Source organism: Ranitomeya variabilis, chromosome 2 (genome assembly GCF_051348905.1).
Source record: "Ranitomeya variabilis isolate aRanVar5 chromosome 2, aRanVar5.hap1, whole genome shotgun sequence".
Taxonomy (NCBI): Eukaryota; Metazoa; Chordata; class Amphibia; order Anura; family Dendrobatidae; genus Ranitomeya; species Ranitomeya variabilis.
The window spans coordinates 806,135,309-806,162,044 of NC_135233.1; the positions used below are offsets into that span (position 1 = coordinate 806,135,309).

At 42.2% G+C, this 26,736-nt stretch overlaps 1 protein-coding gene across 2 annotated transcripts in view; it reads left to right on the plus strand.

The window, feature by feature from the left end:
- COL9A1 (collagen type IX alpha 1 chain) overlaps positions 1-26,736 on the plus strand; it is a 217,546-nt gene that overhangs the window by 182,748 nt on the left and 8,062 nt on the right. For both annotated transcript variants that reach the window (XM_077289959.1, XM_077289960.1), the window contains 5 exons: positions 8,613-8,645; positions 12,845-12,991; positions 13,075-13,129; positions 13,564-13,752; positions 16,693-16,770. In XM_077289959.1, coding sequence (XP_077146074.1) covers positions 8,613-8,645; positions 12,845-12,991; positions 13,075-13,129; positions 13,564-13,752; positions 16,693-16,770 — 502 coding nt within the window. The remainder of the gene's footprint in view (positions 1-8,612; positions 8,646-12,844; positions 12,992-13,074; positions 13,130-13,563; positions 13,753-16,692; positions 16,771-26,736) is intronic.

The window sequence follows — 26,736 nt, forward strand, 5'->3', positions numbered from 1 at the left end:
TTAGAATATCATCAAAAAGTTAATTTATTTCAGTTCTTCAATATAAAAAGTGAAACTCATATATTAGAGTCATTACAAACAGAGTGATCTATTTCAAGTGTTTATTTCTATTACATCTAAAACAACTGACAGATTTTCATAACTTTCCTTTCGATGACATGAGTGAGCAATAGGGATTGATGGTTTCATATTTCCGTTGTGAAGCAACACTGCTTTCAAACTTCTTTGGGAGGAGTCAATAAACAATCGCACTGCACTGTCAATTCTACTTCCCATAAAACTCACTAAAACCTTTACTGATGTTGTCCCTGTAAGAAAATTCACATTTAGGTAAGACAAGCAAAGAAATGGGAATAACAGGTAAAACCACATACATTGAAAATGCAGAAATAACGTAATAACAAAAATACTTCTAGCTCAGAAAGTTTATATGACAGAGGAAAACTAAGCATAATTTTGGAATCAGCACATCAAACTCCATAAAATAGACATACTACCTTTGCTGATGATTTTTTTTTGTGTTGACCAATGTAGTTAAAGGACCGGGCCCCTTTGTTTTCATTTTCACAGATGTGTTGTGGACATGCTTTTGTCTACATCTACTATAATAAAGTAATGACAGGTTCTTCTCCTGCATTTGCTAGTGCGGCCTTCCTCACAGACTGGACTGCTCTCCTGTCCACAAAGGGGCTGCTGATAAAGGAGCATGTGATCAGACCTGTCCATCAGACTTGTCCAATTAATAAGCACCTCACATGGAAAAGCTGCTTTTCTATTGGAGGAGGCTGATGGGCTAGTCTGGTCACATGCCCCTCCATCAGCAGCCCTTTTTTGGATAGAACAGCTGTGCAGTCTGAGGAAAGCTGGTAAAGAAGGAGAACCTGTAGCACTTATATATTAGTAAGTGACAAAAAATCATGTCCTCAACACATATGTTGAAATAAAGCTATTTCTTACCAACCATTTTAACTGTTACCTACCCACTAAACGTTGTGCATCCTTGGTGGCACATAAATGTATATTGCTGGTGTGCACATGACAGTGCCATTATACTGATAGGTAGAAGTTAGTAGCAAGAACCCCCCCCCCCCAGTTCCACAATATACTGTATGTTTGTTGTAGGGATGGCCAAGAAGGCATATACTGATGACAGCAAAAGGGGTTGTCCACTACTTTCAATTAACCCCCCAATGTATTCCCCCGGGGCCCCTGATGAATTGTGTGATTACCTTCCGTTGCCGTTTTCGCCTGTGGGCGGCGCTATTCCAGCGGCTGAGTCCGGGTCACGTGACCCCCAGGCTGCATCCGCCGCTTATTTCCGCCGACGTCACGTCAATTTCCAGACTCTGGAAATTGACGTGACATCAGCAGCAGGCGTGAGCCAGCCTCACAGCCAGCAGTCACTCATCATGAGTGACTGGGCTGTGGGCGGGGCTGGTGGCTGCCTGCGGGGCTGTGCTGGGGACGGGCGGGACTTGCTGGGGGCGGGGCTAGGCAGGGAATCCACGATGTGATGTGCGGGGCTCTGCGTGCCGGTATGTGCGGGCCAGCGCCTGTATGTGTGGGCGGCGCCGGCCATCACATGCCGGCACGCTGAGCCACGGCCCGCACATACCGGCGCCGCCCGCACATACCGGCATGCAGAGCCCCGGCCCCGCTGCCTGCGGGGCTGTGCTGGCGGCAGGCGGGGCTGTGCATGTGCTGGGGGCGGGGCTAGGCAGGGAATCCTTGATGTGATGTGCGTGGCTCTGCATGCCGGTGCCGGTATGTGCGGGCAGCGCCAGTACATGCGGGCCGGGGCTCTGCGTGCCGGTGCCGGTATGTGCGGGCGGCGCCTGCCATCACATGCCGGCACGTAGAGCCACGGCCTGCACATACCGGCACCGGCACGCAGAGCCCCGGCCCGCACGTACCGGGGCTCTGCGTGCCGGCGCCGGTATGTGCTGGGGTCTGCTGTGGGGGTGGTCTTTGGGGTGTGTGTGTGTGTATGTGTGTCTCTGTGCAGGCATCGTCCGATGGGACTACAAGTCCCATCGGGCTATGCCTGCTACAGTGACAGTGAGTGACACATTAGCCAATGATGGGACAGTAGTAAACCCATCATCCGGCTAATGAGTTGCATGTAAAAAACAAACAAAAAAAAACACATATACAGTACATACACACATACAGAACATGCGCCATGCGACAACATGCGCCATGCGACGACATGCAACATGCGCCATACGACGACATGCAGCATGCGACAACATGTGCCATGCGACGACATGCAGCATGCAACAACATGCGCCATGCGAAGACATGCAGCATGCGACAACATGCGCCATGCGACGACATGCGGCATGCGACAACATGCACCATGCGACTACATGCAGCATGCGACAACATGCGCCATGCGACGACATGCAGCATGCGACAACATGCGCCATGCGACGACATGCAGCATGCGACAACATGCGCCATGTGACGACATGCAGCATGCGACAACATGCAACATGCGACAACATGCACCATGCGACGACATGCAGCATGCGACGACATGCGCCATGCGACGACATGCAGCATGCGACGACATGCGCCATGCGACGACATGCAGCATGCGACGACATGCGCCATGCGACAACATGCGCCATGCGACGACATGCGTAATGCGACAACATGCGTCATGCGCCGACATGCACCATGCGACGACATGCGCCATGCGACGAAATGCAGCATGTGACGACGTGCAGCATGCGACGACATGCGCCATGCGACGACATGCAGCATGCGACGACATGCAGCATGTGACGACATGCAGCATGCGACGACATGCGCCATGCGACGACATGCAGCATGCGACAACATGCGCCATGCGACGACATGCGCCATGCGACAACATGCACCATCGCGACGACATGCAGCATGCGGCAACATGCGCCATGCGACGACATGCAGCATGCGACAACATGCGCCATGCGACGACATGTAGCATGCGCCGACATGCGACAACATGCACCATGCGACGACATGCGCCATGCGACGACATGCAGCATGCGACTACATGCAGCATGCGACGACATGCAGCATGCGACGACATGCGCCATGCGACGACATGCAACATGCGACGACATGTAGCAAGCGACGACATGCAACATGTGACATCATGCGACATGCCACATACAGTACATACATACATACAACATACATACAGACATACAGTACATATAACATACATACAGACATACAGTACATATAACATAGAGTACATACTCACCATCACTTGTCACTTTGATCCCTGAAGCCATTGTCATCTGTAAAAAATATTAAAATAATAAACAAACAATATACTCCCTGATCCGCAGAAATCCAATTAAAACGAGTGTCCCTCGACGATCTCCCGTGGAGAGCAGCAGCATCAGATGATGCAACCACTTTCCAGGGGCTCCAGGAACACAATGAGGGGAGGAAGGTATCCTTCCACAATGTATTCCCCACAATGTATTCCTACGCCCCTGTGAGAAAATAGTCCCTAGTCTCACTTTATGGCATGCTGTATGAGAAAGTTCCCACGCAGCTTTTTGCCATAAAGAGAGACCAGTGAACTTTAGTAACCCCAGTGATGCACTGCATGAGCCATTGTCTCCTGTCAGTGTGTCACTGAGGGTTCTATAGAGCAGTGACATCACCCGATGTCACTGTTCTATAGGGGAGATCGTCGTGGGACACTCGTTATTAATTGGACTACGACGGACAGGTAGTATACGGTTTATTATTTTACTTTTTTTCAGGCGCTGAAGTATGGTAAGTATGGTTAAATGAAGAATATTAAAATACTTTTTCCTAATGTTTGCGTGTTTTATTAACCCTTTATTAGTATTGGATTAATAACGGATTGGCGTCTTATTGACGCCTCTCCGTTATTAACCCGGCTTAATGTCACCTTACAATAGCAAGGTGACATTAACCCCTTATTACCCCATATCCCACCGCTACACGGGAGTGGGAAGAGAGGGGCTAAGTGCCGGAATTGGCGCATCTTACAGATGCGACATTTCTGGGGCGGCTGCGGACTGGTATTTGTAGCTGGGGGGGACCAATATCCATGGCCCCTCTCTAGGCTATGAATATCAGCCCGCAGCTGTCTGTGTAGCCTTTCTGGCTATAAAATATAGGGGGACCCCACATTATTTTTTTTGGGGGGGTCCCCTGTTATGGTCCGCTGGTAGGACCTCAAAACTGACCTGACACATATGACTAGAATATAGGACAAGTTCTGGGGATGTGGCAGCTATACTGACCGCAATCCTGATCCTATCCACACACACTAAAGGCAGCTGTGGAGCGTTCCTAAAATCCTAGACGCCACGTTCACAGCCTGAGAAACTGACTACCCCTAGAGAGAAAGCAAAGACCTCACTTGCCTCAGAGAAATAACCCCAAAGTTATAGATAGCCCCCACAAATAATAACGGTGAGTTAAGGGGAAAAGACAAACGTAGAAATGAAACAGGTTAAGCAAATGAGGCCCGCTAATACTAGATAGACAGAAAATAGATAGGAGTCTGTGCGGTCAGTACAAAAACTATCAAAAATAAACCACGCAGAGAATGCAAGAACCCCCACACCGACTCACGATGTGAGGGGCGCACTCTGCACCCCAGAACTAACCAGCCAGCAAAAAATCACATAAAAGCAAGCTGGACTGAACTCATTATATACTGAGAAACGTTTTCAAGGAAATAATGAGCAAACAAACTTAGCTTCTCCAGCAGGAGACTGGTCACAAGGAATATTCAGGAGAACTCAGAAACAGGACTGAATACACCGACAGCAGGCAACAAATGAAGGGCCAGGTGAATTAAATAGGCCCAGCATAGCAGGAAATGAATCAGCAGAGCCCAGCCAAGACCAGCCATATCGCTAAAGGCCACCAGAGGGAGCCCTAGAACAAACTCACACAGTACCGCTCATGACCACAGGAGGGAGCCCGAGAAGGGAATTCACAACAGTCCCCCTATTTTAATAGCCAGTAAAGGCTACGCAGACAGCTGCGGGCTGATATTCATAGCAGGCTACAAATATTGGCCCCCGGCCGTCAGCTTTCCCCCTCTTGCGCAGAAAATTGCACAGGAGCCCACGCCGTTTTTTTCTGTTTTTTAATTAAATTAAACGCTCATTAAGGCCTGTTTCACACTTGCGTCAGTACGGGTCCATCGCTATGCGTCGGGCCTATGTACCGACGCACGTTGTGAAATTTGTGCACGTCGTGGGCAGCGGATGCAGTTTTTCAACGCATCCGCTGCCCATTCTGAAGTCCGGGGAGGAGGGGGCGGAGTTTTGGCCGCACATGCGCAGTAGAAAATGGCGCGAGGGACGTGCCAACAGTCCGCCAAAACACGCATCCGTTGCACGACGGACGCGACGTGTGGCCATCCGTCGTGATCCCTCACTAATACAAGTCTATGGGTAAAAAAAACGCATCCTGCGAGCACATTTGCAGGATCCGTTTTTTTCCCAAAAAGACGGATTGCTAAAAACGCAAGTGTGAAAGTAGCCTTAGGCTGCTTTCACACTAGTATCGGTAAGGGGCCGTCGCGCTGCGTCGCTAATAAAAGTCTATGGAGAAAAAACGCATCCTGCAGACAACTTTGCAGGACGCGTTTTTTCTCCACAACGACGCATTGCGATGTGCAGTGCACGACGCTAGTGTGAAAGAGGCCTTAGAAACATCAGCCTTTCTATTATATATCTATGGATATATCTATCTATAGATATATTTATAGATAGATATATCTATAGAAACATAGATGTATCTATCCATATATTTGGCTGCTTTCACGCATCAGGTTTTTGCCGTGAGGCACAATCCGGCGAGTTTTGAAAAAAACGGATCCATTTTTTTCCGCCGGATCTGTTTTTTTCTCATAGAGTAGTATTAGCGCTGGATTGCGCCTGATGGCCACACGTTTCATCCGTTTTTTACCGGATCCGTCAAAAAAGCTGTTTCCGCCGGATGGAAAACACATACAGAGGAACGTTTTTTCTGTCGGCGAAAAAACGCACAGCGACGGATCCGGCAAAAAAAGTATGAAACTGAGCTGTGAAATGATGAATCCGGCCTTGGAATCCGTTTTTTCATGCATGTTTCCATTCAAATCATGCACATTTTCCGTTTATTTACTTATTTCCAAAAACGGCATTAAAACCGCGCATAAACCGCATCAAAAAAAGCATCAAAACTGCACCAAAAACTGCATCAAAACTGCACCAAAAACTGCATCAAAACCTGGTGCAGTTTTGCAGTTTTGGTGCAGTTAGCAGTTTTTGGTGCGGTTTTGATGCAGTTTTTGGTGCGGTTTTGATGCAGTTCTTGGTGCGGTTTTGATGCAGTTCTTGGTGTGGTTTTGGTGCGGTTTTGATGGAGTTTTTGGTGCGGTTTTGATGGAGTTTTTGGTGCGTTTTTTGCGCAGTTTTGATGCAATTTTTGGTGCAGTGTTGATGCAATTATGGTGCGGTTTTGATGCGTTTTTTTTTCAGTTTTGATGCGTTTTTTATGCAGTTTTTTGCACGGTTTTGATGCATTTTTTAATTAGCTTTTGTTGCCGTTTTTGCGCGGTTTTTAGGCATTTTGGTGCGTTTTTGAAAGGTAAATAAAGATGTATTATTGAACAAAAAAAAAAAAAGATTTGTGATGTCATTATTGTCCAACCTCCTCTTTTACATTTGTCCAACCCACACTCCATTAAACACACAAATGGACAGATAGATGATAGATGAAATGGATAGACAGATCTACATATAGATAGATCTATAGATGCATACATCTATCTATTCATATATCTATCTGTAAATGTGTCTGGATAGATATATCTATTGATAGATGTATGGATAGCGTAGGGTGTGTGTCCACTGTCCGGATTACATCCGAATAAGCTGCAGATTGGATGCTGCGTACTTGTAGTCCCATCGGATGATGCCTGCACACACACCCCAAAAGACCCCCCGCACAGCCCCACACACACACGAACAGCCCACAGACCCCGCACACACATACACGCACACCGTCACCGCCCACACACTTCCATCCTCCCGAGCTGCTGCGTTTCTCGGACCCACATCCGCAGCAAAACTGCAGATCTTTTTTACATCTGCGGTTTTGCTGAGGATGTGCCCAAGTCAATGAAAGTCTAAAGGTGCAGAAACACTGCAGTTCCGCACAAAAGAAGTGACATGCTGCGAGAAAAAAAACTGCGTTTCGGTGCGGCTTTTTCCGCAGCATGTGCACAACAAGTCTGCGGCTCCCATAGACTTACATTGGTTGTGCACTACACTGCGGATTTGATGCAATTCAGTGCGGCAAAAAACGCTGCGGATCTGCAATCAAATCCACAATGTGTGCACACAGCCTTAGCATTTAGTGAACCTAGCAAAAAAGCCAAGCAAAAAACTAGTGTGGGATTGCACTTTTTTTGCCATTTCATTGCACTTTGAATTTTTTTCACATTTTCTGTTACACGACATGGTAAAACCAATGGTGTCGTTCAAAAGTAGAACTTGTCCCGCAAAAGATAAGCCCTCACATGACCATATTGATGGAAAAATTATGGCTCTGGATAGAAGGGGAGCGATAAACGAAAACAAAAAAGCTCCAGGGGTGAAGGGGTTTAGAATCATGGATATGGACATATCTATGGAAATAGACATCTATCTATCTATCTATCTATCTATCTATCTATCTATCTATCTATCTATCTATCTATCTATCTATCTAATGGAGTGTGGGTTGGACAAATGTAAAAGAGGAGGTTGGACAGAAATTACATCACAAATCTTTTTGAAGACAGAGGAGGGAGAGGAGGGAGGGGTTGGGGTGTGTTTTGGAGTGGGTGTGGTAGGTTCGTGTTTAGTAGCAGTGCAAAGCATCATGGAACTTGTAGTATTAGAGCACAATAACTCAGGAGAAAGGAAGTTGTCGATTAACCCCATGAGAGCTGAATCCAGCACTAAAGATGTGCTACTACAGCATGATAAAAGGTAATATTGCTAAAATAAACACAGTGGATGTTTTCAGTGGCACATAATAGCAAGATTTCTTAAAAAAAAAAAAAAAAGGTTATAGTAGTGGACAACTTCTTTAACCACTGTGGATGGCCATAGGTCACCATATTCTGCTATATACTATAAACAATCCATGCTATATACTGTACAGTATTTTGCACATATTTAATTGATTAGTTTGTCTCAAATTCTAATTAATCTGGTTTTAATGTGAATTAAACTTCAATTTCCTCTATTCATGACTTGTCTGTAATTGCTTCATTCCTCATAAATAATTTATTGCATTTGCAACATAAAAAGGAAAATTTAAGTTTGGACATGAATTTGTTCTATGTGCAAATGTCTAAAAAGACAAATGAGCTGGTAGGGTGCCCTCCTATAATAAAACAATTAGTGAGTAATAGTACAGTGACAGTCTTATATGTACTATAAAGCTAGTTAAGTCTAAGTAATGTATGTGACCAATCTTTTCCTACAATCCTCCATTAAATATTTTGTTTATGCTGCATAGAAAATCTACAGAATAACATATGGAATGTATTTACTGTCTTTATTTGATTTTTTTAAATTTAGGGTGAAGTAGGAGGTGCAGGCCCAAAGGGATCGGTAAGTTGTAATGTTTTACTTGCAGAACATCAAGGTAAATGAATATTACATTATCTGGATACAATTCCCTAAATGGACCAGACTAGGCATCAATGTTATTATGTATTTTACCCTTATTCACATCTTTCCCTGCAGCTTTCAAAAATACATGCATTTCTAGTACTTAAGTAGTGGTTTTACAAGTACTGTTAGCACGGCTTTTAATTTTTTTTGCATTTTTTAATATTTTTAAAGTCCTATAGAGATGCCTGTGGAAAAACACCATAGAAATAAAACCCTAATGCATACAAAATTTTAGTAAAATGCCAATGACCCCAAAAATGCTATAATAAAACCAAGTTCAAAATAGCTTTCATGGCAGAATTTTGTCATAAAAGCTTTGAAGGTTGAAAAATGTAGGCGCAAGTTGGAGATACACCAAAATTTTGTAGCGTTTTGCGTTTTCATGCCAGTTTTTCCCAAAACGGGTGGAGCTTGGGTAGGGCGGAGTAATGAGGGGAGCATGATGCCAAATCTTGTTTAATTCATGACGAGCTGTGACGTTCCTTATTCCAGAAATCTCGCTCCACCACCTGATAGGAGGAAGATTTCTGGCGTAGCGCATAGAGGTGCATGCCACTCAACAGACTCTACAGATTCTAGAGCAGACATGCACGCCTTCATGAATTAGGAACATCTAACCCCAGCATGCCACCTCACCAAGACCACCGTGAACAACGTCAGTCTTGATGAATCAGAAGCAATAATCTTTCACATACACGTAAAAGAAATATATGCCTGCTGCATTTTCAAACAAAAAATGTACTGAAGAATGCCACAAAAATGTGAATTTGATCACTGGAGGCCCCACCACTAGAAACCCCATAATAACTAGAATGGGCATTCCCGGGTGTTCTGTTCCTCCTCACCTGCAGAATCACATGTACTTTACTGCTCCCTTTCAACTTCTTGGGAGTGACCATATCAAGAAATCATTGCCATGGCAATGCCGTGGCAATTGTTCCATGCCACATCTCCATTTTGATAGACTTGTTGTGACTTGCTCAATTTTTACCTGAGTCCCAGATGATACATGCATCCTATAACACTATTGAGAGACCACTTTTCAGGGTTTTGAATCCCAAAAACATTGTTTACACCTGTAAAGCTCTTTACTTTGTTACAGTTTTCACATTTCAAGTATCAGCTCAATAAATGAGGTATATGAATGAGATATAGTTTTAATTTAAAACCTGTCAGCAGGATTGTGCTGAGTAACCTACAGAAAGTATTATGTTATGAATATTATATATACAGTATATTGAAAAAAAGAAAAATCACCTACAGAAGGCAGGTGCTGGAGGTCGGTGCCTGCGCTGCAGCATGATCGCATGCTAATAGAAACAGCCCAAAATGAAAGAAAATAGTATACTTATCCCCCACATGCTCACAACCCCAGTGGGGGAGCCTATCAGGAGGGCATGCTTACTAAAGCCAAATAGGGGGGACACTCCTCTACTCACTAATACAACATGAAAACATGGAGTTAAAGTCCACAGTAATTACTTGCAAAGTCATAATAATTTATTGTTAACAGGCAATGTCAAAACAACACATTACAGTGATTTAAAACTACATATAGAAACGGCTAGACAGGAATGGCAATAGCACATAGAAACAAAACACAGTGCAGCTCATGGACTGGTGTCAAATATACAACTATTTATATGCCACAGTGCAAAGTCATAAATTGGCAAGTACACGGGGGAGGGCCTATATGTCAGTATATAGTGTACCTTAGAGCCCTGTACACTGGCTCATCATATTTCACCGCACACCCAACTAACCCCGGATGCTTACCAACTTCACAGACACCAGGACAGAGCCACACCGGGGCGACGGTGTGGCTCTGTCCTGGTGTCTGTGAAGTTGGTAAGCATCCGGGGTTAGTTGGGTGTGCGGTGAAATATGATGAGCCAGTGTACAGGGCTCTAAGGTACACTATATACTGACATATAGGCCCTCCCCCGTGTACTTGCCAATTTATGACTTTGCACTGTGGCATATAAATAGTTGTATATTTGACACCAGTCCATGAGCTGCACTGTGTTTTGTTTCTATGTGCTATTGCCATTCCTGTCTAGCCGTTTCTACATGTAGTTTTAAATCACTGTAATGTGTTGTTTTGACATTGCCTGTTAACAATAAATTATTATGACTTTGCAAGTAATTACTGTGGACTTTAACTCCATGTTTTCATGTTGTATTAGCATGATCGCATGCACTTCAGTCTTTTAGATCATGCTATAAATAATTTCATCAGAAAAAAAATGTGTCTGAAAATGGCGCCGTTGCGCCTGCACAGAAGCATCTATCGGTAGGGTTGAGCGAAACGGATCGTTCATTTTCAAAAGTCGACTTTACAGTAGAATCGGACGATTTTCACGCGATCCGACTTTCGAGAAGGTCGGGTTTCACAAAACCCAACTCGATCCTAAAAAAGCAAAAGTCGCTCAACCCTATCTATCGGCGATCCGATAGTTGCTACTGCGCAGGCGCCAGCGGCACCATCTTGAAGGAGGACTTTTTTATTTCCTCTAGCAAGATGGCGCCAGTGACGCCTGTGCAGTAGCTGCTATCGGATCGCTGATAGCTACTACTTCACAGGCGCTGGCGGTGCCATCTTGGAGGAGGAAATGTTTTTTTTTCTCTAGCAAGATGGCGCCATCAGCAACTGCGCAGTAGCAGCTATCGGACACATTTTTTTTCCTGATTAATCATCATGCTGCAGCGCATGTGCCTGCCTGCAGCAGGTGATTTTTTTTCCCAAAATGTATATATATAATATTCATTATGTAAAATAAGGGGCAGGTCACTGAGGGATCAGTGACCTGTCAGAAGCCATACAGATGAATACCTAATCAGAGCACCACATGAATACCCCCCCACAGGCCACCCCAAAGCACGGGCATACCGTTAACCCAAAACTGGAAATAAAGAACAAACAGCCACAAGACGGATTTTATCAACTTAGGTATCATTTTAATCAGTTTAACGGCTCCAACCTAACACTGTTTTTAGGTTTCTGTGCACAAGCTTCTGACAGGTTCCCTTTAATGAACATTAAATTACCAAAAACCTGATTACCTTATTTCAGCTCAAAATGTTTGAACAGATTTCATTGAAAGATCTTGAAAATGTAATTTTTATTGCCTACATATTATTCTAGGAGCTCCATCTGTTTGTAACATAATGTATCCTATGATGTTTTACACAACGCAGTAATTAGTGGACTGATTTAGTCTAAATCATTAGTTTCAAACATAAACTAAACTTTAAGGTACTTTATCGTCCCGCTCTGTTAAAAATACTATTTAGAACAATGAATGTAAAAGACTGATTACTATGCCATAACCTTTTTACTGTGGGTCATTCTCCCTGAAAGCCTGGCAAAAAAATTGATTTTTGTAAAGTCTGTCAGAAGCCGTCAGCCTAAAAAGTCTACCACAGAAAGACTTGGCTCAAGCTACTCCATCTAGTGGATTCCAAGGATTCCGGCCTTCACCCTCTAACCACTACTCTGAGATGTGAACTAACAAAGGGGCCCGCTGGGTTCCAGCCATGGAGAGGCTGCTGGCCAAAGGAACAAGTCTGAGGCACGGATGGTCAAACAAAGATGAGTCAGAATCAGGAAAGACAAAACTATTTTCAAAACCAGAACATAAAATTGAAGTCGGGGAAACTCTTGGTCGGGGAAACATGCTTGCATAAAATCGGCACTACATTTGTCACCAAAAATATTGCACAATGATAAATATGATGCATTTTTACAAATGCTTTTTTACTTTTTTTGCCACTTGATCATTGTGAGATGGGTCTGAGAATTTTTTTTTTTTTTTACTCAATTCATAAATATGGCTTAGACTTATGTACATAGCTATCTATGTCCACTTCCCTATCAACATTTAAGAAATGAGGAGAATGGTGTAAAATTGCAAATTTTCAAGCAAATATGACATACTTCAAAATTTTGACCTTCAGCCATTAAAAAAAAGAAAAAAGCCGTTATATATTCTCCAGCTGAGTTCTTGGCTAATGTAATAGATTCTTCTAATCTATAGCGGTAGGGTATGCATACTACTATTTTATAATGATTGGGTTTCCATCTCGGGTTATTTTATATGTATTATTTGTACAAATCAAAATCTATTTTTACATAGACTGGAAATCCTGGAGAACCTGGTAATCGTGGTCCAGAAGGTGGTCGGGGTCTACCGGGTGTAGAAGGTCCTCAAGGTTCTCTTGGCCCACGTGGCATGCAAGGTGAACAAGGGGCACCAGGGTTACCAGGCAGTCAGGGCCCAGCAGTAAGTGATTGTCTTGTTGCTTTTAAATGATATGTATTATCCTGTTTTCTTTGCATGTAACATTTTATATTCTTCAATCATAGGGTAGGGAACCAACAGATCAACACATTAAGCAAGTCTGCATGAGAGTTTTACAAGGTATGTTGGGTTATATTAGGCATACCCTTTCTATACAAATTCAGACTCCTTTCACTAAACTGTATAACATTGTGGCACATCTTAAAACTTTTCAATCCTAATACAAAATCAGTAACAGAATCCTCCCATCCCACTTACCATATGCAATGTATAATTTTGGCTTCTTATATAGCAGATGGGCCTTAATGTTCCCTCAGATAGGACTGGTACATCTGCAATTTCGAAAGCTACAACTATGGTTAAACTGAAAAAAGTCCTTTTTGCAAGACAAGACCAGTTTTTCTATAAGAATGAATATAATTCAACTTCATATTCTATCCTACAGTAACATTTCTAACACATCTGATGTACTTTAATCACCTTAAATATGCATATATTCATTACTGAAAGGGGAGGCAAAATTATTATGTAACTTTTTTTTCTTTCTTTCACAGAACAATTAGCAAGCTTGGCAGCTAGTCTCAGAAGGCCAGAATCTGGAGCAGTTGGTTTACCAGGACGACCGGGTCCACCAGGACCACCTGGGACACCAGGAGATAATGGTGTTCCGGGACATGTTGGAGCAAGAGGACTTCCTGGGCTAAAAGGTCCTCCTGGAGAAATTGGTATTAAAGGTCCAAAAGGTAGGATATTATACTAACTAATCAACCATAATGAATATGATAGAGTCCTATTCTCCAGACTATGCCAGTGTTGTGTTTTCTAGCGAGGTCACATACTAATGTACTGGTCCTATCCTTTACATCACCGTTTCATCATGGTGACATACTTACTATAGAGGTTCACATTCACCATACACAGATTTATATTTGCCCAGTAGCGTACCTAGAATCCGATGGACCCAGGGTACAAAATTTGCATGTGGGCCCCCCTTCCCTCACACATTGCGCAGATGTAGCGTTCTAAATCTTGTAAGGACATGCATGTTGCTCCTCATCCCATTACGTAGTAATGTCTCCCATCCTTTACTAATGTCCCTCTCCCATCCCAGGCCCCTTCCAGCTATATATGTCCCCCATTTGGACCCCTTTCAGGTATATATGTCCCCCATCCTGTGCCCCTTCCTGGTATAAATGTGCTTCATCCTGGTACATATGTATATATCCTGGGTTTTTCCCTGGTATATAGTGTATGTACCCCCATCCTTGGACATACGCATACCCAGCTGAAATAGGCACCGATATCGATGGGCCACGCTCCCGCACAGGCCTGGTTGCAGTCGCAGAGCGTGCGATCACTATGGCCTTGTATATGCCTTTTTGTAGGTGACCAGAATATTTGTTTTTTTGCCTGATGTAAGTGAAAAAATAATAAACATAATAATGGAAACAACTCAGGTGTTTTCTCTTATCTCCCTTAGCCTGTGCTTAAAGTTACAAAGAAATCTGAAAAAAATAAGAAAACAACCCATGTCTAGCAGCATTATAATAGTGTGATTTGTGCGCTCGGATGCTTTTAATTATTTCTAGTGGAGGAGTCTGGCTGATATTAGCACAGTCTCATGAATTGTACTACTTCTGTCAGTGGAAATTACTATGCTATGACCGATCGTGTTAGTATGTCATTATGTAATGGAGGTTTTCCAGGGTAAATTAAGAAAATAAACACATGTTTAAAACAATGTATTTTAACACATATTGGTAATTTCAGCATGGTTATTTATTAGCTGTTTAACGGCATTATCCTGGGGGGGTTCTCGCTGCTACTTGAAAATGTTAAATATCCTAGATGATTATTACAATGCACCTGTTGCCTAGTAACATTGACAATCTGCCAAGGACATCACATGCGCTTGCTAGAATATTTTTTTTTTAGAACCTATTACCTGTGCAACTGGACTTGGCAATTTCTATGGCTCTTTGTGCCAGCAAATGTTGTTATAAGGGCATTGCCATAATAATTTGTATATTTATTCATAATTGTAATACTAAACTGTGTACGACCAGTGTAAATATGGGGCAGTGACCATATTCTTCTACGTTTCTTATCTTGTTATTCAAGTAACAATACATTTGGATGAAAAACTATAAGAACTTGACCAGAAACTGTAATGGTTTGGGGACACATCATCTTTTAGATGCACAAGATCCTGCTGAGTTTTTCAGGAGGAAATTGTGTCAGGCAACACCACCACTTTTTGTCCAGAAGCCCCAGGTTTAGATTCCCTGAGTGTTTTTGTAAACTAGTGAAGAGCTCTAACAGCCCCCTAAAGAATGGTCGGGTCACTTCTTTTAGCTCCTTCACAGCTTTGGCATCTTGAAGTGGTTTCGAGAAGCTCAGAAGACTGAACTTACGACTTGGGGTTTGATAAAGTAGAGATCTTTCTGTGTTGGTACATGACCTGTGCTTTTTATGAAGGAGCGAGCTGATATCAATAACTAAGTGTACGCCCTTCTATGTCTATAAACTAGCCATGACAGACAAATGAGCTGGATGAATTGACATAAAAAAATCAGCCAGCACCCTTCACACATAGTACTGGTCATGTGCTGACACTTGAAGCTATTTCCTTACGTCAAACCCAACAGTACAGTGGAGCGCGCCAGAACTCATGGCCAGCAATAACAAAGGGATGTAAGATGACGAATATGACACCTATAGGTGATGGTGCCCACCCCATAGCTGTACTCAGTGCCAAGTTCCTTAGAAGTGCCAAGTCTTAGTAGGCAACATATCGTTGTTCTCTTCGAGAAGCCCTTTAAGATCTCTTTATGGCTGTTTTCAGTTCTATAATAAATGTCAGGTGATGCATAATGATTTTCTTATGATTTCAGATTATGAAATGAGCTGTGGAGCATTTGCATAGTCTAAACTATCTGCAAATATATAGAGTGTTAGACTGATGTGAATGTTAGCAATCTTTTTAAGGAGCTGCAGAATATGTATAAGCCAAAGGACATGTAAAAAAATAAAAGCTTAAAACCGCTTATGAAATGTTGTTGATGTCACACTGGAGATGCCTTTCAACTCTTCTTAATATATAGGCTATAATGTGTTAGCATAAAAGAGTACACGCTGTATATCATTTTACCTGCACAGTAATATAGGCAATCCGTCGGTGGACGGCATCAGGCATTGAAACATAAGCTTAAAAGGTCTGATCTCGTTTCTATTTGACACTTCCACACACATCTTAAAAGTGTCAATACATCATCAGAATCCCATTTTCATTTATCAGGCGGCAAGAATTGAGTATTTGTTGCCAGGCTATTTACAAAGCGTGAGGATAGAGAGGATCAGAATATATTTCCTTTTCAACATGATTCTTAATTTGGATTTTAACCTCTGCTATATTTATTGTGTGAAAGGAGAATCTAATTTTTCATATTTATATTCTATCACTGCTTTCATGGCTGCTTTGCATAATTGCATAAATGGCATATGATTCATAATTCCAGATCTCCAGGGAAGAGTCATGCCATGCAAGCTATTGTGTATTGGAAATACAGAACACTTTTAATAGTAGGGCATAAAAAAATGCTGTACAATGTCTTCCTGCTTTATAGGAACTGTATAAAGGACTGGACCCGTTCAATTTATTAAATGTTACCATTCACATTTAGGTGATTCTGGTGAAAGAGGAGAGAGAGGTCTACCAGGCAGAGGTCCAAAAGGAATGCCAGGAATACCGGGACTTACAGGTATGGACTAATCATTTGTTAGCTGTTATACCGTACATAGCTGATACATAATGATGGAATTGTGAATATTAAACTTAAACGGAGGCATCTAAGACAAGTCATGCAGATTGGATAACATATGGAGAGAACATATGAAAAAGGACAGAGTGTTAGTACCCAGGAGATCAGCAGCAGAATGCTAAGCGAAGCTATTGTAAAGATGTAGATATAAAGTCAATTTATTAGTATTTATCATGTAATTAGCATATGCTATTTACATCAGGATTGAAGGTAGTCATAGGAACTGTTCATTCTGGCCACAGTTGTGGAAGTGGATGAGCTCTATGTTCCATAGTGGTTAGAAATTTGCCCCAATTAATGGAATTTGACATTCCCCAAGGATACATCCCTGATGGAATTCAGATGTTTTACAGGGAGTATATGCACAGAATGTTAAATGAAACTGACATGACTGAACTTATCCATTCCGATCGTTTGTAAGCTTAGGATATGGATTTTACTTTTTGTCTGTGAAATATATGCAATCTAGTTATTGCATCTGTCCTTAATGTCCCAAAATTTAAATGTAGATATTGTCCACCTGTTTAGAGCAATTCCACCTTGGTCGGACGGGTCCATCACAGTACCAGATGCTTTGACACAATAATGGGCATCAAAGGACTACCAGATATCCCTAAGCTCATTTTGTGCTGATTTTGGAGCTAATCACTTGTTACTAGAGTCTCTTTCTTATGGACACATTTACAAATAGCCTGTCTGATTTTATTATTAATGTCCTATGTGCGCAGTAATTTCAAAGGTTTTTTTTTCACAGTTTGGTGTTTTCATATGAATAGCCCCACCAATTTGTTTACATGTATGATTGAGATGTCAGAAACAGCTCTACTAGAATTGGAAGGGTATAGCATTTATGAGACATATCTTTCAGAAGACAGTTTCCTATATCTATAAATGAATATATTGTAGTTGATTCATTGATGATATTTTATAGTCAAGCACCATGAATCAGAGTCTGCCTGTACAGATACAGCCGGTTATATTGTTTTTTGCAGCACTCCGGCATTTCAGAGAAAGTATAGCTAAAAGATCTAGCTAGAGACTATAGACAGAGAAGAAACTAGTCCTGTGCTACCCAAGCTGGTTTCTCCCATCATCGCTCCTGGTGATTGACAGATATTTCCCATACTGAGAGACATGTCCATCACCTGTAGTACAGCAGGGAAAAGCCAGGTGAGGGTAGTATCAGACTGGTCTCATGTCTGTCTATGGTTCCCAGTAGGGTCCTCAAACTACAGTATATTTTCTCTGAAACATACCTGACTGCAATGGTTCAGCCAGCTCTAATTCATGCTGCCTATGGTTTGGGTAGCATGAATCGGGTGACAAGTACCTTTTATTTGCATCTGTAATATGAATCTAAAAATCACCCTATTTGGATTTATCTTTAGTGTATTAGGACAACTGGGGACTGTATTTTGGGATACAACTAAGAACTAATATTGATCTCACAGGGACAGACTTCCAGTATATACTCGAGTATAAGCCGACCCGAGTATAAGCCGACCCCCTAACTTTGCCACAAAAAACTGGGAAAACCTAATGACTCAAGTATAAGCCTAGGGTGGAAAATGCAGCAGCTACCAGTAAATTTCAAAAATAAAAACAGGTACCAATAAAAGTAAAATTAATTGAGACATCAGTAGATTAAGTGTTTTTGAATATCTATATTGAATCAGGAGCCCCATATAATGCTCCATACAGTTCATGATGGGCCCCATAAGATGCTCCATATTAAAATATGCCCCATATAATGTCCAAAGGTTAATAATGGCCCCATACGATGCTCCATAGAGACATTTGCCCCATATAATGCTGCACAAATGCTGATTATAACCCCATAGGATGCTCCATAGAGATATTTGCCTCATATAATGCTGCACAAATGCTGATTGTGGCCCCATAAGATGCTCCATAGAGATATTTGCCCCATATAATGCTGCACAAATGCTGATTATAACCCCATAAGATGCTCCATAGAGATATTTGCCTCATATAATGCTGCACAAATGGTGATTATGCCCCCATAAGATGCTCCATAGAGATATTTGCCCCATATAATGCTGCACAAATGCTGATTATGGCCCCATAAGATGCTCCATAGAGATATTTGCCCCATATAATGCTGCACAAATGCTGATTATGACCCCATAAGATGCTCCATAGAGATATTTGCCCCGTATAATGCTGCACAAATGCTGATTATGGCCCCATAAGATGCTCCATAGAGATATTTACCCCATATAATAATGCTGCACAAATGGTGATTATGGCCCCATAAGATGCTCTGTAGAGATATTTGCCCCATATAATGCTTCACAAAGGGTGATTATGGCCCCATAAGATGCTCCATAGAGATATTTGCCCCATATAATGCTGCACAAATGCTGATTATGGCCCCATAAGATGCTCCTTAGAGATATTTGCCCCACATAATGCTGCACAAATGCTGATTATGACCCCATAAGATGCTCTGTAGAGATATTTACCCCATATAATACTGCACAAAAGCTGATTATGGCCCCATAAGATGCTCCATAGAGATATTTGCCCCATATGCTGTTGCTGCGATTAAAAAAAATGACATACTCACCTCTCGTTGCTCAGGCCCCCAGCACTTGCAATATTCACCTGTCCTTGTTCCACTGCCAGGCTCTGTCTTCAGCGTCCTCTGCGCTGATGTTCAGGCAGAGGGCGCGCACTAACCACGTCATCGCGCCCTCTGACCTGAGCGTCACTACAGAGGATGAGGAAGATGGAGCCCGTCGGTGGAACGAGGACAGGTGAATATCGCGCAATGCTGCTCACCCTCCCCATTATACTTACCTGCTCCCGGTGCGGTCCCTGGCAGCTTCCCTGATGGTCTTCTCCAGGCGCTGACAGATTCTTCCAGCATTGAGTGGTCACTGGTACCGCTCATTACAGTAATGAATATGCGGCTCCACCCCTATGGGAGTGGAGTCACGTCCATATTCATTACTGTAATGAGCGGTACCATGTGACCGCTCAACGCTGGAAGAAGCTGTCAGCGCCCGGAGACCATCGGAGATGCAGGGACCGTGCCAGGAGCAGGTGAGTATGTCACAGCCACTGCTCCCCCTTCCCCCGCCAACCCCCCTGAGACAATGACCCGAGTATAAGCCGAGAGGGGCACTTTCAGCCTAAAAAAAGGGGTAAAAATCTCGGCTTATACTTGAGTATATACAGTAAGTCTTTTCTTACATTCATGTAAATTCTAAGCCTAAATTCCCACAATGAGCTTTTGGTGCGTTATTGTGAGAAAAGAAAGACATCCTATATAAACAGAGATCACCAAAAAATAATAATAAACACAATTATTTATTGGAACATACAGCAAAAACAGTTAAAAGATCAATTGATGATGTAAATGACAATAGGCTCAACCCTGCCTTGTAAGCAACCATGTAAATAAACATTCTATCATACATATCACCATTGAAAATCAGAAAAAATTAAATAAATATAAAGCATTTGCATGTGTGGCCAGCACAAAAAAAATCATCTATAGATATCAAATCTCAATGTGCACAACAATGTACAGCAAAATGTCAGGAAAGAGCACAGAATGTATGGAGCTAAATGATTAGATACACCAATATGCATTAGCCAGCACTATATGCAAATGTATGGACCCAGGTAATACCATACGATATGATACAATACACTTTATTGATCCCGGGGGAAATTACGGTATCAATGCAATGATATATTCAGACCAACACTGTATGCAAAAAACACACTATAATCTGAGTCAGAATGGCTTGTAATGTATAAGAATATAGTGATAGAATAAAGCGTGGTAAGCTAGTAGGCAGGGAGCTAGTGCCCACAAACCTGTGACCTGGTGAATGCAGCACAAACAGCATGGTATGTTAAGACAGGCGGGGAAAGAAGTTTTTGTCCGATGTGTGTCGCCACACTGGCTTCCTCAGGGGCCTTTTGGTGCATTATAGTGCATATTTTTGCTGCAGCAAAAACAGTGTCTCACAGTTCCAGCAATGTGGATGTGATGTATAGAGATTTCATGCCCACTGTGCTTCTTATTTATGCTGCATTTTTTAAATTCACAGCATGTGAATTTCTCTTATGGGTATGCTGCATTTTCTGTTCATATTTTCCTCACAGACTTACATTAGATGCAGTAGATCAACAGGTAAAAAACACAATCGTTTTTAGTGTGGAAGTGCATCAAAAATGCAGGTAAACCTGACCTAGGTATATCAATAAAGTGTTGTCATAGACAAATACCAGTAAATATCAAAATAAACCAGCTTTATTTAAAGCATGGCACACCAACAAAAGACAAAAACCACAGAGTCAAAGTGCATGTTAAAAATCGCGCTACAAAATGCAATGAACAACCACAAGTAACCTAATTTAAATAATAATGGTGCAGAATTTCTGCAATGTCAAAAACTCACCAAAAGCCCATAGTGGGAACATAGCCTTAGACCTGTTTTCCGCATTGACTAGACAGTTTTTGAAATGGTGTATGGCTCAATGGAGTCAAAAAATGTGCCAGACTGACTATTACTAGATAGAAATGAAAAGATCTGGCAAAATGCAAATATCTGCAGATTGCGGCACTTCCAAATTCCTGAGAAATTCTGTGCAAAGTTATTCCTTGCAAACTGAATATCTATTATTATGCTCTGGGGTCTCTACAGACCCTAAAGCATTATAAACATAATATGTAGAAAATAGAAAAAAATCCTTAAACTCACCTTACCACTCAGCTCTTTGGTCCATCCACTCCTGACCATCTCCCGTTTGGTTCCCCATGCACTTCTATATCACTGCTGTGAGTGATGCTCCTCACGCTAGACTGGGACTTCTGGCTCTAATGAGGTCCTGGATGGTTCTGCACATGAGTGCGTAAGGTCATGGTGCACATCGTGATCTTGTGTTTGTATGTGCAGAACTGTCCCATGCCTCTTCAGATTAGATCAGGACTTTCAGCTTTCATGAGGCCTACAGCCAGAATTACTGGTATAGCGTGATGAGGCCCGAGATTTCAGTGCTTGTGGCGACAGGAAGAAGATGCATTGAAGACTGGATGGGGGATGTTTGAGGAGTCGAGGGGCCAGAAAGGTTAGTGGTATTGTAAATATAAGTACTTTTTATGTTTAACCTTTTGATGAACATTTTGCTGGTCAGTAAAATGGCGGCCAGCCTGCTGCCACATTGCTGAATCCATGCAAAGCAAATTCCAAAAAATATACATTTTTGGCAAATGTAGATTTTTGTAAAGTTCAATTAGAATTAAATTCCACTGGAATACATTATTTCATCTCTAATATTAATATTAACAAAGCCAGTCAAAAAGAAAAGAAAAGTATCTAATCTAACTAACTAATTTCGGCCCGGCTTGTCTAGTTACATGCTGTCGTCAGTATTAATAAATACGACCCGATATTTGCACTTCACCCATCACTGTGTTCCCTAGTTTTGACTCATTCCCTAAACAGACAGAATCATCTTATAACGTAAGATGTGTATCTATAGCAGAAAAAAGTTGTTAAGGTCGAAGGTCTAAGGTTATGCCTGCATGATTCTACCAATCAATACTGCTGCCATGTACACAAGTATATGTCATCAGCCAACACATCGGTAAGGGCAGCTGCCTGAAGAGCAGGGCAGAGAGGTTTTCATTCCTTGGTTAAGACCAGAGATTATGAATATCTTTCCATGATGAAAAGCAAAAACAAATATATTAGGAGTTGGTCCCTATTTTAGTGCTGCATTTCAGGAAGTCTCCTAGATAAATGAATTTGATATGATGAATATAAAATTATGTAAAATTCAAATATTATTCTTAAATTTCTTCATGGAAGCATAACAAGTAATGTCTCTAGTGTAGTTTCTACAAGAATAATAAAAATGATACCAGTGCTGAGATACTGAGCTTTGAAGCCACATACAAATTATCCTGGAAATGCACTGGGGCATGTCAGTGCACGCAGAGTACATCAACACCCCAAATGCACTTTGCAGCTAATTTGTGTGGAAATCAGAAGCAAAGAATTCACATGTTGTAATGTAAACAATTCAAACATTTTACATATATCAAATTAATAGTATATTATATAAACCCAATGAGACCTGAAAGATTTACTTTAACCCCTTGCACGTTAATGAACGGGCCATTTTTTACAATTCTGACCACTGTCCCTTTATGAGGTTATAACTCTGGAACGCTTCAACGGATCCCGGAGATTCTGACACTGTTTTCTCGTGACATATTGTACTTCATGATAGTGGTAACATTTCTTTGATATTACCTGCGTTTATTTGTGAAAAAAACGGAAATTTGGAAAAAATTTTGAAAAGTTGCAATTTTCCAAATTTGAATTTTTATACAATTAAATCACATATATGTCACACAAAATACTTAATAAGTAACATTTCCCACATGTCTACTTTACATCAGCACAATTTTGGAGCCCCAATTTTTTTTTGTTAGGGAGTTATAAGGGTTAAAAGTTGACCAGCAATTTCTCATTTTTACAACACCATTTTTTTTTAGGGACCACATCTCATTTGAAGTCATTTTGAAGGGGTCTATATGATAGAAAATACCCAAGTGTGACACCATTCTAAAAACTGCACCCCTCAAGGTGCTCAAAAGCACATTCAAGAAGTTTATTAACCCTTCAGGTGTTTCACAGGAATTTTTGGAATGTTTAAATAAAAATGAACATTTAACTTTTTTACACAAAAAATTTACTTCAGCTCCAATTTGTTTTATTTTACCAAGGGTAACAGGAGAAAGTGGACCCCAAAAGTTGTTGTAAAATTTGTCCTGAGTACGCTGATACCCCATATGTGGGGGTAAACCACTGTTTGGGTGCAAGGGAGAGCTCAGAAGGGAAGGAGTGCCGTTTGACTTTTCAATGCAAAATTGACTGGAATTGAGATGGGACGCCATGTTGCATTTGGAGAGCTTCTGATGTGCCTAAACATTGAAACCCCCCACAAGTGACACCATTTTGGAACGTAGACCCCCTAAGGAACTTATCTAGATGTGTGGTGAGCACTTTGACCCACCTAGTGCTTCACAGAAGTTTATAATGCAGAGCCGTAAAAATAAAAATCATATTTTTTCACAAAAATGATTTTTTTGCCCCCAATTTTTTATTTTCCCAAGGGTAAGAGAGGAAATTGGACTCCAAAACTTGTTGTACAATTTGTCCTGAGTACGCTGATACCCAATATGTGGGGGTAAACCACTGTTTGGGTGCAAGGGAGAGCTCAGAAGGGACCCCCTAAGGAACTTATCTAGATGTGTGGTGAGCACTTTGAACCCCCAAGTGTTTCAATACAGTTTATAGCGCAGAGCCGTGAAAATAAAAAATCTTTTTTTTTTTTTTTACACAAAAATTATTTTTTAGCCCCCAGTTTTGTATTTTCCCTAGGGTAACAGGAGAAATTAGACCCCAAAAGTTGTTGTCCAATGTGTTCTGAGTACACTGATACCCCATATGTTGGGGTAAACCCGTTTGTGCGCACGGGAGAGCTCAAAAGGGAAGGAGCACTGTTTTACTTTTTCAACGCAGAATTGGCTGGAATTGAGATCGGACGCCATGTTGCGTTTGGAGAGCCCCTGATGTGCCTAAACAGTGGAAACCCCCAATTATAACTGAAACCCTAATCCAAACACACCCCTAACCCTAATCTCAACTGTAACCCAAACCACACCCCTAACCCTGACACACTCATAACCCTAATCCCAACCCTATTCCCAACCGTAAATGTAATCCAAACCCTAATCCTAACTTTAGCCCCAACCCTAACTTTAGCCCCAACCCTAACTTTAGCCCCAACCCTAACCCTAGCCCTAACCCTAGCCCTAACCCTAACCCTAGCCCTAACCCTAATGGGAAAATGGAAATAAATACTTTTTAAAAATTTTTTTTTTTTCGTAACTAAGGGGGTGATGAAGGGGGTTTGATTTACTATTTATAGCGCATTTTCTATCGGATTTTTGATTGGCAGCTGTCACACACTAAAAGGCGCTTTTTATTGCAAAAAATGTTTTTTGCGTTACCACATTTTGAGAGCTATAATTTTTCCATATTTTGGTCCACAGAGTCATGTGAGGTCTTGTGTTTTGCGGGACGAGTTGACATTTTTATTGGTAACATTTTCGGGCATGTGACATTTTTGGATCGCTTTTTATTCTGATTTTTGTGAGGCAGAATGACCAAAAAGCAGCTATTCATGAATTTCTTTTTGGGGGGGCGTTTATACCGTTTGGTAAAATGGATAAAGCAGTTTTATTCTTCGGGTCAGTTCGATTACAGCGATACCTCATTTATATCATTTTTTTATGTTTTGGCGCTTTTATTCGATAATAACTATTTTATAGAAAAAATAATTATTTTTGCATCGCTTTATTCTGAGGACTATAACTTTTTTATTTTTTCGCTGATGATGCTGTATGGTGGCTCGTTTTTTGCGGGACAAGATGATGTTTTCAGCGGTACCATGGTTATTTATTTCCATCTTTTTGATCGCATGTTATTCCACTTTTTGTTCGGCGGTATGATAATAAAGCGTTGCTTTTTGCCTCGTTTTTTTTTTACGGTGTTCACTGAAGGGGTTAACTAGTGGGACAGTTTTATAGGTCGGGTCGTTACGGACGCGGCTATACTAAATATGTGTACTTTTATTGTTTTTTATTTAGCTAAAGGAATGTATTTATTGGAACAATATATTTTTTATTATTATTTATTTAGGATTTTATTTATTTATTTTTTTACACATGTCAAATTTTTTTTTACATTTTTACTTTGCCCCAGGGGGGGATCACAGTAAAGTGACAGATCGCTGATCTGTCACTTTGCTGTGCACTGTGTCAGATCAGCGATCTGACATGCACAGCAGGGAGGCTTCCCGGCGTCTGCTCTGAGCAGACGCTGTGAAGCCACCTCCCTGCAGGACCCGGATGCAGCCACGCAGCCATTTTGGATCCGGGGCCTGCAGGGAGGAGACGCTCGGTACACGGTGAGCACATCGCCTTGTACCGATCATCTCAGGGAAGCATGCAGGGAGCCCCCTCCCTGCGCGATGCTTCCCTGTACCGCCGGAACACTGCGATCATGTTTAATCGCAGTGTGCCGGGGGTTAATGTGCCGAGGGCGGTCCGTGACCACTCCTGGCACTTAGTGCCGGATGTCAGCTGCGATAGTCACGCTGGACGTACTATTGCGTCCTTGGGAAGTAGGGCCCACCCCACATGGACGGAATAGTACGTCCAATGGCAGAAAGGGTTTAACCCCTCTGTGACCTTAGACTACTATCCCGTCGAGGTGACCTGGGCCTATCTGACCCTCTACAGGATAGTACGTCATAGCCGATCGGCCATGCTCACGGGGGGAGCGCGGCCGATCGCGGCCGGGTGTCAGCTGCATATCGCAGCTGACATCCGGCACTATGTGCCAGGAGCGGTCACGGACCGCCCCCGGCACATTAACCCCCGGCACACCGCGATCAAACATGATCGCGGTGTACCGGCGGTATAGGGAAGCATCGCGCAGGGAGGGGGCTCCCTGCGGGCTTCCCTGAGACCCCCGGAGCAACGCGATGTGATCGCGTTGCTCCGAGGGTCTCCTACCTCCCTCCTCGCCTCAGGTCCCGGATCCAAGATGGCCGCGGCATCCGGGTCCTGCAGGGAGGGAGGTGGCTTACCGAGTGTCTGCTCAGAGCAGACGCTTGGTAAGCCTGCAGCCCTGCACAGCAGATCGTTGATCTGACAGAGTGCTGTGCACACTGTCAGATCAATGATCTGTAATGTCCCCCCCTGGGACAAAGTAAAAAAGTAAAAAAAAAATTCCCCACATGTGTGTAAAAAAAAAATAAAAAAAATATCCTAAATAAAGAAAAAAA